The sequence below is a fragment of the Monodon monoceros genome, unplaced genomic scaffold (assembly GCF_005190385.1).
Source record: "Monodon monoceros isolate NGI ecotype Baffin Bay Population unplaced genomic scaffold, NGI_Narwhal_1 Super_Scaffold_3, whole genome shotgun sequence".
In the NCBI taxonomy this organism is placed as follows: Eukaryota; Metazoa; Chordata; class Mammalia; order Artiodactyla; family Monodontidae; genus Monodon; species Monodon monoceros.
In genome coordinates, this window is record NW_021703780.1 from 46,579,473 (window position 1) to 46,593,982 (window position 14,510).

General features: G+C 39.1%; 1 protein-coding gene and 1 non-coding gene across 2 annotated transcripts in view; one reads left to right on the top strand and one right to left on the bottom strand.

Moving 5' to 3' along the window:
- The window catches only part of NEK10 (NIMA related kinase 10), a 311,866-nt gene that overhangs the window by 147,693 nt on the left and 149,663 nt on the right, over positions 1-14,510 (bottom strand). The window contains exons 25-26 of the mRNA XM_029243936.1: positions 6,245-6,374; positions 5,623-5,693 (exon numbers count right to left, since the gene is read on the bottom strand). Of these exons, the coding sequence (XP_029099769.1) occupies positions 5,623-5,693; positions 6,245-6,374 (201 nt within the window). The remainder of the gene's footprint in view (positions 1-5,622; positions 5,694-6,244; positions 6,375-14,510) is intronic.
- Positions 10,793-10,898, top strand: LOC114908164. The gene has a single exon (XR_003796861.1). It is a non-coding gene; the product is annotated as a U6 spliceosomal RNA (small nuclear RNA).

Below are 14,510 nucleotides of genomic sequence, written 5' to 3' on the forward strand. Positions count from 1 at the left end.
CCTGCTTAGATATTTCAGAGAAATTCTTAAGAGCAACTGAATGCTTTAATGATTCTCTAATCAAATAAGCATAAAATCACGTTTTAGAAAAAAATCTGGGATATTCCACTCATGCTAGCCACTTTGTCCCCACTCTACTCTGAGAAACCAGATGAAAGAAGTAAAGGGATACAATGTTCAACTGTCTTCATTTCATGTTTTAAGAAACAAAGAGGTGGGACTCCCCCAGTGGTGCAGTGGTTAAGAATCCAAATGCCAATGCACGGGACACAGGTTTGATCCCTGGTCTGGGAATATCCCACGTGTTGCGGAGCAACTAAGCCCGTGTGCCACCACTACTGAGCCTGCGTGCCTAAGGCCCATGCTCCACAGCAAGAGAAGCCACCACAAGGAGAAGCTCATGCACCACAAAGAAGAATAGCCCTACCTGCTCACCACAACTAGAGAAAGCCCGTGCGCAGCAACGAAGACCCAACGCAGCCAAAATTAAATAAAATTAAATCTTAAAAAAAAAAAAAAACAAAGAGTTGAAGATAGGGTGGAAAATGTAAAGATCCACTTGTCCTTAGAACTAGCCAAAACTAACTTCTTTAGTCCTTATGACTGCCTCTGAAACAAAGTGCCAGACAGCTTATGCAACCAAGCACAGACAGAGAAAACTTAGGCAATGGGAATATTGTGTGCATAAAAGGAAATATTCTTCCTTTACTTTAAAGCAAGTTCTTACTTTAGAAAGTAAATAGATAACATTCTCTTAACAGTGTACTGGAAGGTAAAAATAGTAATGCTGGTACTGAGCAGAGCAGTAAAATATATTTATTTTCTGCCTCAAAGTCTTCAGGGTTACTAAGTTATTCTCCCAATTTAAAAGTCTGCTAAGGTAAGAAAACAGGAAATTGTATTTGTTCCCTAGTTCTTTTGAAACTTAATTTTTAAAATTATTTATTTATTTATTTTTGGCTGCATTGGGTCTTCGTTGTTGGGCCTTCATTGCTTCGCGCAGGATTTCTCTAGTTGCGGCGAGCAGGGGCTACCCTTCATTGCGGTGCGCAGGCTTCTCATTGCGGTGGCTTCTCTTGTTGCAGAGCTCAGGCTCTAGGCATGTGGGCTTCAGTAGTTGTGGCACGTGGACTCAGTAGTTGTGGCTTGCAGGCTCTAGAGCGCAGGCTCAATAGTTGTGGCGCACGGGCTTAGTTGCTCCGAGGCATGTGGGATCTTCCCAGGCCAGGTCTTGAACCCATGTCCCCTGCACTGGCAGGCAGATTCTCAACCACTGCACCACCAGGGAAGTCCCTGAAACTTAATTTTTAAAGACTGAAAATCCAAAGCAATTCAAGTATGTAATTGCATGCAACTCACAACTGATTTTGGTTTTATGTCAAATTTTCTAAAGATAAAACTTCACAATGTGAACCCACTGTCTTGCATAACTTTAAATGAAAACTACATCTGTTATAGGCTGCACACTGTAATCTTAATTTGTAGTCAGCTTTAAAATTAAATTGTCATTTCCTAATTATGGCACCTTAGTGTTTTGAATTAAAAGTGTACTCAGAACATTTCATCTGGAGTCCCCTAATAGTGTTCATTCATCCTCTTAAACACTCTGGTGACAGGGAACTCACCATCCATCAGCAGCCTGCTCCACTGTGGATAGCTCTAATTCTGACACACACTTCCTAATGGCGAGCTCACCTTGGCCCCCCCCCCCCAGAACTTCCATTCCATGGTCTTGGCTCCATTTGCTGAGGTTCCACATAATAAATCCAATTGTTTTCATATTCTCGATGCCATTCCATTTTCCCAGTTAACTGAAGTATTTTTTAAACATCTTATGATTGTACTCCAAAACTTGTTGACTCAAATTCCAGCCCACAGTGGGAACAACCCACTTCTTTCCATCAACACCACCACTCTAGTCAAAGCCGCCATCATCTCTCAGTGGACAGCTGAACCTGGTTCTCCTTCCCACTCTCATTCCCTTCAGTCTATTCCCTGGAGATCAGCCAGAATGATCTCTGCTAAAGAAATTTTCACTGTGTCTCAATCTGTTAATAACCCTTCAGTCCTCTCCTCAATACTGGAGATAAAAATTCAAAACCCTCAGTGTGGCCTGTAGAACCTGTCAACCTGGGTCCTGTCAGCCTCCCAGGTCCATTTGCTGGCTATTCTCTCCCTTACTTGACATGCTGCATCTCCAACTTTTTTCAGTTCTTCAAATTAACAAGCTCTTTTGCTCAGGAAAGCCTTCAGAGATGTGGGTCTATGAAATGCTTTTTCCACTCTGTTTACTATTTGAGAAGTAGTGAAGTTCAGGTCTCAGATTACATGTCCTTTCTCCAGAGAAAATCTTTCCCAAATCCCCAACCTAGACCAAGTCCTTCTGTAATCTCTCGTTGCCCCTTTTACCATCCTTCATCAAATTTATCATAATTTATATATACTTCATTCCATAAATAATAACATTATTAATAACAATACCTAGATTAATTGAGGGCTCGCTACATGCTGGGAACTGTGCTAAGACCATCACAAGCATGATCTTATTTAGGCTTCAAAGCAAGCCCATGAGTAATTACTATTGCTACCTATATATCACAGATGAGGAAAGTGGGTCTTGGGAAGGTTAACGTGAGTGGAAGAGTGGGGATTAGAATCCACTCAATTCTAGAACCTATTGATGTTCTTAACCTTTTCATGATAATGCTGATATCTGACTTTTCCACTAACCTCCGAGCTCCAAGAGGCGTGGACACCAATAGCCAGGAAGCCTGTCATAAGCAAATTATGGTCCTGTTTGCCCAATGCCACAAAATCAGAATAATGTCTCTGTACTTTTTCTCTGCACTACCCTCTCCTATTTTTCGTGGCACTCAAATACCTAAGAAAAGGAGAAATTAAATGAGTAACTCTGGTATTCTTGTCTTGACCTCTCTGGAGACTTCTTGAATTTTTAAGGCACTTTCCAGAAAACAAATAGAGAACAGGAGATGAGCAGTTTAAATACATTTGTATGGATTCATTAGCAGTAGGGTGGATCTAGTGTAACGCAGAATTTAGATGATTTAGAAAGGGGTTTCAGCTCATTTCCCACAATATCTATAATAATAACTGCCAACATTGTTCAAGATTTACCATTTGCCAAAGCTCTATGCTAAGTGATCTGCATGTTATAATCATCACATCAGCTTAATGAGGTTGGTGCTATTACGATCCCCATTTTACCAGATGAGGAAACAGAGCTGCTGAAAGAATAGTCAAATTGTCTGCTCAGAGTCCACAGTTAGTGAAATTCAGCCCCAGCTGGGCCTGAGGCACTTAATATTGTAGGGCAGCATTGTGCTGAGCAAGGAAAGATTCAAGATATAATCCCACAAACGTGAGGAGTATCTATTAATGCTAAACAATGGGCTGGAAGGAGAAAATAAAAGGGAAAGGGGCATAGCCATGAAAATACGCTTATTACATTGCATCAGAGGTGGTGCCAAGAGCTAGGATAGATACAGAATTGAGATTTAAAGGAATTGGGCAAGGGGATAGACAAAGTTTCCATCTGGGGTGACCCTAGGATTTCTATTATCACAATAAGGATTTGACTCAGCTTGACGGGGCAGAGTAGTAATCTTGGGCCAATTTAAGGTCGTAAAATGGTCCAGAAATAACGATCAGCCAGGTAAATGAGTCATTTATTCATACAACCAGTAAATTGTTAAGGGTCTACTTTGTACTAGGCATTGCTCTGGGCACTGAATAGCTATAAACTAAACTGAAAAAGTCCCCATTCTTGTGGAGTTTTCATTCTGGTGGGGAAGAGAGACAATAAAAGAACAAGTCTGCATGCACATGTATAATGTGTTAGGGGTGGTGGGTGCTGTGAACTTGGTAAACCAGTCAAGGGGACAAGAGAGTCTGGAGAGGTTGTGGGGGCATCAGGGCAGGTGCCTTGATTTTTCAGAGACCCAGTTTCCTCAGAAACCAGAGGAAGTAAGGGTCTGTGCCACTGTGTGTATCAGAGGGAAGAGAGTGCCAGGAAAAGGGAAGAGCAGTAGCGAGGAGCTCCCTGTGGTTGGAGTGGAGGGAGCAGAGGGAGAGTGGGAGGGGAAGGGTTAGGGATGAGCTGGGACAAGCCCTGTGGGGGCAGAACTTTGAGACTCTATAGGGATAAGGACTTTCATTAAACTCCTACTATATGGATATATGGAGCACTTCTTTCTGAGTTTCTTTGAAAAATTAAAATATTTCTTAAAAATAAAAAAATGCTTGCAATTTTATCATCTAACATGGCCTTTTTCAGTTTCATATGTTCTTGTCTAGTCTTTTCCATATTCATGCACATTTTATGTTTTTTTCATAGTTATAAGTACCTGTACATTTTGCTTGTTTTACTTAGTTTCAGATCATACCTGGTTTTTTTGTTTTCATTTTTTAATTAAAAAATTTTTAATTAATTTTTTATTGGCATATAGTTGATTTACAATGTTGCATTAGTTTCTGCTATGCAGCAAAGTGAACCAACCATACATGTACCTATATCCACTCTCCTCCAGACTTCATTCCCATATAGGTCATTACAGAGCACTGAATAGAGTTCCCTATGCTATACAATAGGTTTTTATTTATTATCTTTTATATATAGTAGTGTGTATATGTCAATCCCAATTTATCACCCCTCCCTTTCCCCCTTGGTAACCATAAGTTTGTTTTCTACATCTGTGACTCAATTTCTGTTTTGTAAAGAGGTTCATGTGTACCACTTTTTTTAGATTGCACATATAAGCGCTATCATATGATATTTGTCTTTCTCTGTCTGACTTACTTCACTCATTATGACAATCTCTAGGTCCATCCATGTTGCTGCAAATGGCATTATTTCCTTCTTTTTTATGGCTGAGTAATATTCCATGGTATATATGTACCACATCTTTATCCATTCCTCTGTCAATGGACATTTAGGTTGCTTCCATGTGCTGGCTATTGTAAATAGTGCTGCAGTGAGTATTGGGGTGCATGTACACTTTCAAATTATGGTTTTCTCTGGATATATACCCAGGAGTGGGATTGCTGGATCATATGGTAGTTCTATTTTTAGTTTTTTAAGGAACTTCCATACTGTTCTCCATAGTGGCTGTATCAATTTACATTCCCACCAACAGTGTATGAGGTTTCCTTTTCTCCACACCTGTTCCAGCATTTATGGTTTGTAGATTTTTTGATGGTGGCCATTCTAACTGGTGTGAGGTGATTACCTCATAGTTTTGATTTGCATTTCTCTAATAATTAGTGATGTTGAACATCTTTTCATGTGCCTCTTGACCATCTGTATACCTTCTTTGGAGAAATGTCTATTTAGCAGATCATACTTATTGTACAGGTTGATATAAAGCCTTCTGAATAATCAATCTAATGGTTGCATAATATTTCAAGTGAATGTACTACTACTTCCTCTTGGACACTTGGTTGGCTTCCAAATGGTCCCTATGACTGGTGATGCACAAATATTTTTCTAGCTTTGGATTATTTGAGAGCCCTTCCTCTTCCTCTTAATATTTACATAGTGACTTTGCATAGATATGAGGTATTTCTTGATAATCCCTATGGGTTTGAAGTTATGAGACTAATTACCTGCTGATGATAGTGGTCACCTTTTCAGAATAGATGTCTTCTGGCACTGGTTCATATACCGCCTCCACTATCTGCAAAACAAACAGACTAGAATGATGGAAGTAAAGGAGCCACAGGTGCCTTTGAGTGGTGATACTTGGCCACGACACAAGAGTTACTTAAAAAGCATCATAATTTCATGCACATATTTTCATCAGAAACAAAAATATCCCAGCAAATTAAAAATTAGCATTAATTAAACTGTTCTTGAGCATAGAATTGTATTCTTCAAGCTGAGTTAAAGTTAACCTCAGATTCATAATAAATGATGTGTAGGATAATACGATATGATAGATTGAGGGCAGTTCAAACCACAATTAAGAATAAAAGACCAAAAGCAGTTTGATATATTTATTTTTATAATTTTCTATGATAAATTGAAGACAATTATAAGGGGAAATGTGCCATAGCACATGATGTAGATTTAGAAGAAAGGAGGAAAAATAAACTGGATCATGTGGTTAATAAAACAATGACTGCTTTTAAGTGACAGTTTTATTAAAATCACTAAGGTTCTACTTAAGAAGAAAAGGAATGGTGTTTTTGGCAACATGAGACCCTTTTGTCTTCCAAGGTTGCTTACTTTTGTGGCCAGGGAGAGCATGTTTGTGCTGTAGAAGGGAGGATTCAGAGTCGCCATCTGATAAAGGATGCAGCCTGCTGCCCAGACATCAGCCTTCTCCCCATACGGCTCACTCTTCAGCACCTCAGGGCTGAATTAAAATAAGGATGTTAATGCACAATGAAAAAGGGAGAAGTCAGTACAGAAAAAAGTTCAATTTTCAAGCTATAGTTAGAGATATAAGAAAAGAATGGAAACTCGATCATCATTTCAAGTAAACATATTAAGATGTATCTTTGAATTCTCTCAGACTCAGGTGAATCAAGAAGCACAACCAAGCAATTCTAATTTAAGCAATAAATGTCAATAAACAACTCCTATTAAATGTCCTTTTACTTCCAGAAACAACTACCCCTCCGTGGTAGACGGAATGATTGGCCCCAGTTCTCTCTCTTCTGGAGGTTTTGAATACCCCACTCCTTCTTCTTGGTGGGCAGTGTTTGCTACCCACTCCTGCCTTTGCTTTTGTTGTGTTGGCCAGTGGAATGTGGAAGTGTCAGTGCAACAGATCAGGGCCTCAGTCTTAACAGGTGTTGAGTGCTTTTCATTGGTCCCTACAGGAGCTTCTGTCCAAAAGAACATCGTATCCCAGGTAGCTAGGATAGCCCAGCCTAGGCCCAGCACAAGACACATGGAGCAGATCTGCACACATAAACCTGCAGCCTGAAGGAGACCCAGCCCAGGAGACCCACAGACCTGTGAGTCTGACAATAAATGCTTATTGTTGAATGCCACTGAGATTTCATGGTGATTTTTATGCAGCATTATTATGAGCAAAATTGACTGACATAGCACCATCCCTCTGCTATTCAATGCTAGCTTATAAAGTAGGAAGCAAGACCATATTTAAATGTGTTGCAGAAAATGACAACTTCCATCATGTTCATCTCTTCTGAAATTTCATATCTAGTCTGAATAAGGATGCTGTCAGCCTTTAAATGAAGTTAAGCTGTGAGGGTTTATGGGCTTGACATTTTTTTTAATTTGGAGGGGTGGGTAGTTCCCTTGGATATTTTGAACTGATAGAAGTTTCCTCTCTCATATTTGTAGACTGAAACTCAGCAAAGTGTTAAAAGCACTCAGCACACACACACACCCTAAATTAAGTAGTTTGATGATTCAGTTCTAAAGTATGTATTTAGGACTGTGCTCAACCCTCTAAATTAATGGAGTAGGAATTAATGGTTAACTTGGGCAGTGGACTAAGATATAAAGAAACTCATAAATTGGTATCAGTACAGAGCAAGTATTGGCTGTTAAGAATAACCAAGGAGTTGCAATTCTTGTGAGATTATGGAGAATGATTCCTGGTTTAAGATTTACATTATGTATTTACAGAAGAAGTGTGATTTCAAGATCTCTCAGTTAAGCATTTCCATAGGTACTGTCTTTGAGTTCAATAATATGGCAATGGGGGAATCCGGAGTGATTTCCAGGGCTCTACTGGTCCTAAGTGTATAAAAGTGTCCCCTGTTGTCACTCGATCAACTGCTCACATTAAAAAATGCCATAAAAGGAAAAAAATGTCTTCAACAAAAAAATGTCCTTGGCTCTACACAAATGGCTCATGTTTTAATCTACTGAGAACTCAGAAGATTTGTTTCATGTTTCCAAAAGCTCAGGAAGCAGGTGCTGTGAGTGCTCCACCCATCACCCCCTCAGATCTCTTTTCCATTTCCTGTTTCTTGTGTGCTTTCACTCTCAACAGCCAGTGTCTGTACTTCTCTGGAGGACAGCCTTCATTTTTCCTCAAAAGATAACTACTCAGTGTAGAGGAAAACTCTTGTAAGAGTAGAATTTACTTAGTTTATTTTTCTCATCATTCCATCTCTTCCTTCATCTCACTAGAGACCACACACTCCTTTCATCCCCACAGGCATGCCCCTTTGCAATATGGCTTTGCCGCTCCTCCCAATAAAAGATGGACTCTATTTTGTACCCCTTGAATCTGGGCTTAACCATATAACTTGCTTTGGCCAAGAAGACATCAGGAAAAGTGATGCAAGGAGAGAATGGAAAAGCACTTACTCCTTGTGGCTTACTCTCTCTTCCTGCTCTTGAAAACCCTACGATCACAAGCAGGTGATTGAGCCCAGGCTTGCCTGCTGGATGATGAGCATCACATGGCTCAGTTACCTCCAGCACCCCTACCCACAGCCACTCTACCACCACATCCATCAGTGAAGCCTTTGAAAACCAGGTGACCACAATGCACAGGTGAGCCCAGACAACACAGATAAGCAATCCCAGCTCAAACCAGCCCACAATTTGCCAGCGCACAGTATATTGAGAAGAAGAAGAATAAAAAGGTTATTGTAACCACTAAGTTTTGAGGTCCTTAGTCAAAGTTAACTGACATGACAGCTTTCATCAGATTCTCAAAGCTGTCCATGCCTCCCTGAAAAAGACAGAGAATCACTTCTCTGGAAGAGAGCAAGAAAGGGCAATAAAAGACAACACAGTTGCCAACTATCACTTTGCTTCTGGGGTCCAACTTCAAATATTCTCTAAGATAAAAGAGTTTCATAATTACAATTAAAAGCAATGGCAAACACAAGACAGAGTCTGATTTCCAAAAGTCACACAAAATGTTCTGTTATGTTATGTGTGTCCCCCCAAAATTCATGTGTTGAGTCCCAACCCCCAGTACCTCAGAATGTAACCATATATACAGATAAGGCCTGCATGAGCTGATCAGAGCTGCCATTGGGGTGGCCCTAATCCAGTATGACTGGTGTCTGTATTAGAAGAGGAAGAGACACCAGGAGTGTGCAAGGAACAACCACGGGAAGAGGCAGGAAGAAGGCGGGGCTGGCATTTGCGAGCCAAGGAGAGGCCTCAGAGGAAACCAAACCTGCCAACATCTTGATCTTGGATTTCAGCCTTCAAATAAATTTCTGTTGTTTAAGCTACCCAGGCTGTGGTATTTTTTTAAGGCAACAGGTTCTATGAAGAAAAACTATTCATGTGTTTTTCATCTTTAAAAAGAACCCAGCTTTTGGGAAATATGGCTAAAGTAATGACTCAATCACTACTTATTTTGGTGATTATTGTTTAGAAAACCATTGTAAAATAATTCACTGTCTTGTAATAATTTCCAATTTCTCCACTTAAGGTGAGCCCAACCACATTTAAAGAAATACAGAGTTACAGCTAGCAATGTTCACTTAAGAGAAAGAAGTTAAATAGTACACACACACACACACACACTTTAAAATGGGTTTTCTCGGGCTTCCCTGGTGGCGCAGTGGTTGAGAGTCCGCCTGCCGATGCAGGGGACACAGGTTCGTGCTCCGGTCCGGGAAGATCCCACATGCCGCGGAGCGGCTGGGCCCGTGAGCCATGGCTGTTGAGCCTGTGTGTCTGGAGCCTGTGCTCCGCAACGGGAGAGGCCACAACAGTGAAAGGCCCCTGTACCGCAAAAGATAAATAAATAAAATAAAATAAAATTGGTTTTCTCTTTCCCAATCAGAAATATTACTCTGTATTTTAAAAACTGGATATTCCTATGTGATTTGGTCATCTAAAATCTTTTAATGGTAAAGTAAAGCATAATTTATGATATTTAATAAAAATAAGGGCTTTTCTGGTAAAGATTAAACATATGCAATTAAATGTGTAAAAAATTACAGCCATTATAAGTTGTACTTCAATTAAAATATTATCATTTTTATTATTGCTGACCTAACGTACATGGTGACTATATTTAATAATAATGTATTGTATACTTGAAATTTGCTAAGAAAGTACATCACAAGTAATGTGATAATTGAATCTTTTGAAGTAATAGATATATTAATTAGCTTGGTTGTATAATCATTTCACAATGTATACAAATATCAAAACATCACATTGTAAACCTCAAACATATACAATTTTTAATTGCCAATAATACCTCAATAAAGCTGGAAAAAATTTTAAGTGAAGCCAGGGATAGTATAGTTAGGTAGATGGCAAGGATGTTCTTTACTTATTACTATATTTTAATAAATAAGTCAACATAGCTCATAATCAGCAGCCTTTGAGAGGGGGCTGGAGGAAAGTTTATCTAAATACTACCTCTGTTTTAAAAAGGCATAAATTTACAAACTGATAATGAAAACAATGTGGAAAAACGATGAGGAAGGAAGGATGCTTAATATAATTTTTTAAAAAGAGAAACTGTTTAGATTTTTAAATTCCATTAGTAGTCCCTCACTGATGTGAACAATTAGGTTGCTAATTGCCAAAGATTCTTATTTACTCATTATTGAAGTAAACAAGGAAAGTATTGAATCTAGATGTTTTTCAAAACAGTTTAAAATATGAACATTTTGCTATTTCACAAATAATTCAATACTGTGATGATTTATGTAAGTTGGGAGGGGGACTTCTTTCCTTTAAATGCAACAAAGTACATTCACAAAGTAAATGAAATGAAATGATATGTTAAAAGGTTCTGAGCGTAGACAGTATATTCTTCTTTCCTACAGTGGTCATGTTGTCATCTTTGTTAAAAGTTTGATTATTGTGCTCATTTTGTCAGCACATATACTAAAATTAGAATGACACGTGAAAATTAGCATGACCTCGGCACAAGGATGACATGCAAATCTGTGATGCATTCCATATTTTAGAGGCAGTAAGATGACAGGCAAAAGATGAGGACTATAGTTAATAAAGTTGTTTCTCATAGGGGTAAAGATTAGCAATTTTGATACTGCTATACATGTATACCAGAATTCAACAATTAAGTAAATGAGTGGCAGATGGCAGAAGCCAGGTTTCTCACTATTGGAGTGGAAGGTTACAGATAAGCAAGGAAAGGAGTAGGGGTACTCTACAAGGAGGTAACAGATTAGAGTTGGAGACAACAGCATAAACCCATGTTTAGCTTAATATTAATATAGATGGTTACATATGAAAATATTTATAGTTATGTGAATATACACAGGTTACTATGCACATATATATCCATGCACATATATATCCTATGCACATATATATCCTTTCATTCTGTCAGATGAAAAGGCCTAGAATTGATAGTAGTATTGATAGAATTGATATCAATAGATAGATATAGATATCTGATATCTATATATCAGATATCTAGATATCAGATATCTAGATATCAGATATATCAGTATAGATAGAATTGATAGAATCCTAGTAGCAATGAGCACACTTAGCACCAGATCTTGGTTTTTTGTTGTTTTTTTTTTGCGGTACACGGGCCTCTCACTGTTGTGGCCTCTTCCGTTGCGGAGCACAGGCTCCGGACGTGCAGGCTCAGCGGCCATGGCTCACAGGCCTAGCCGCTCCACGGCATGTGGGAATCTTCCTGGACTGGGGCACAAACCCGCGTCCCCTGCATTGGCAGGCGGACTCTCAACCACTGTGCCACCAGGGAAGCCCCCAGATCTTGGTTTTTAACACCATTCTCCAATGAAAAGAATCAGGACCATTGGAGAAATGACTGATAATAGGACTGGGGCAAGAAATATACTAAATGAACCTGGAGCATCTTCTAGTTCCAGAAAGTTAGTCTAAAGAAAAAAAAAGCACAATGATGGGGGTATGCCAGAGGGATATGGAAGACAAGTCAACCAGCTCCCAATGGCCAAATGTAGAAAAGTTTGAACAACAAAATAAAGTATCGTATTAGCCAGCATGGGCTGCCATAATAAAATACCAATAACGGGGTGGCTTAAATAGAAATAAACAGGAATTTATTTCTCACAATTCAGGAATCTGGGAAATCCAAGAGCAAGGTGCTGGCTAATTCTGTTCCCCAATGAGGGCCTTCTTCCCGGCCTACAGGTGGTTGCTGTGTCCTCACATGGCAGAGAAAGAGAGAGAGAGAGATTGAGCAGAGTTTCTGATGTCTCTTCTTATAAGACCACTAATCCCATCATGAGGCCCCCACCTTAGTGACCTCATTTAAATCTACTTAACTTCCCAAAGGCAACAATCTCCAAATAACATCACATTGGGGTTTAGGGTGTTAACGTATGAATTTGGGAGGGGGACACAATTCAGCTCACTGAAAGTTTTATTAGATTATAACCCAGGGTATAAAATAATTATCCGTGAGTCCATACTGATATAAATTTTTAAAAACCAAATAAATAAAAAACAGGAGGCAATAGACAAATCTCTTGAAAAATGACTTATGTGGAGACTCCACCTTAAGGAAATGAAGCATAACTCCCTACTCCTTAAGTTTGGGGTGCATGTAGTGACTTTCTTTCAAAAAGTACCCTATAGAAAGAAAAAAAAAAGAGTAACTTTACAGTAGAGAGACCTGATAAACACTATCTCCAGCCAGCTGAGCAAGATTAACATCAACAGTGTTAAGTCATATTGATAGTATGTACCCATGAAAAGAGAATGGCAGTTTACACCTGTGATCTTCCTCCCCAAACATATTCCAGTCTAATTATTAGAAAAATATCAGACAAATCCCAACTGAGGAAATTCTATGAAATTCTTAACCAATAATTCTCAAAACTTCCAAGGTCATTAAAAACAAGAAAAATCTGAGAAATTGCCAAAATCAAGAGGAGTCTAACGAGAAATAAAAGATTACCTGGTCAACAAATATCTGTAATATTAAGATGATAGGGTTTTTATTCTTAGAAGAAAAGGTATATGATAAATTGAAAATGAAAATATTTGAAGCAAGAAAACAAATCACTTCTATCAAGTATATCCATCCATTGTGCCACCAATTAATCTTATTATCAAACATAGAATGCTAAAATTACAGGCTATTTCTTCTCCTATGTTACATATACAGTTGACCCTTGAACAATGCAGGGTTTAGGGGTACTGAGGTAGGAGATAGATGGGCCCTTGGGCCAGACAACTGGTGTCTGTCAAGTGGAGTAAAATTGAAGCTTTGTTCTCACCCAGACACTCCAAGGACAAAGCTAGTGGCAGAAGCTGAGCTCTGCTGAAGTAAAGAGATAAGATGACCACTCCTGAGGTCAAGGAACACTTCCTGTCTGCACATGCAAAGGAAGGCTCCTTGGGTGTCAAAAAGGGAGGGGGTGCCACCCCATAATAAGTGTGGACATACACCCACAGGCCTCTGTGGTGGGATCCATCTCAACAAAAAGTTGCACGTGCATCTTGGGGAGGGTGGAAAAAGAAACAAGATAATTAGCCAAAGGTAAACAAAGACCCAGAAGGACTGTCCTATATACAGGATTTAAATCACCTCTTTATTGTGCTCCTCCTCATTAGAAAGGACTCCCACACCCCTTCTCTCTGGGTGTGTATTTCTGCCTAGCTTCTGACTTAAGTAAAATAAACTGTTTCTTTGCGTGCTCTCGCATACCTTGTGCTGTGTCTCTAATAATAAACTTTGTACCTGTTTTTACAGTTTTTGCCTCCTTGAAACATTCTTGCTTTCAGTGGGGGTAAGAGCCAGGAGAATTTTGCCTCTAGCCACTAGCCCCTGGTGAACTAGCAGCTAGGATTCCTGGTTTTCATTCAGGCTACCCAGGTTCAATTCCTGGGCAGAGAACTAAGATGTCTCTTCAGGACTGCTCATTGCTGTCTCTCCGAGATCAGTACGACCCTCCATGCTGTTGAAAATCCATATTTAATTTATAGCTGGTCCTCAGTACCCGCAGTTCCGCACACTCAGGTTCAACCAACCATGTCGTGTAGTACTGGAGTAAAAACTCCAGTAGTGGAGTGAAAAAACTAGTGAAAAACTCATGTCTCTGAAAAAACTCTCATAGTTCAAATTTGTGTTGTTCAAGAATCAACTGTATACAACATGTCATCAAAGATTTTTAATTTTTCCTTCGAAGTTTATATACTACCTCCTCTTTTTTAAAGACTTATTTTTTTAGAGCACTTTTAGGTTTACAACAACATTGAGAGGAAGTTATGGAGATTTTCAATATACTTCCTTCCCCCACATCCCCTTTCTTTTTTATTCTCGTTAACAGCAGGCTTAAATCGGCTCACACCTGGATTATCACAAAAGCCTTACTCCCTTAAAAGTGTTTTCATTTGTTCATTCATTGAAAAATTATTTACTGAGCACCTACTATATACCTCTCTTTCAGAGAGTTTTGTTTTGAAAGAACAGAGAAAAGTGGGTCAGTAGCTGGAAGAGAAAGGGAAAAATATGAGTTTTTGTTTTTTAAGATGGGAAAAAAATGTCAGTATGCTAGTCAATTGGTAGGGATGAGTCCCTGGAGGCAGAGAAATTAATGATGCAGAATTGAGA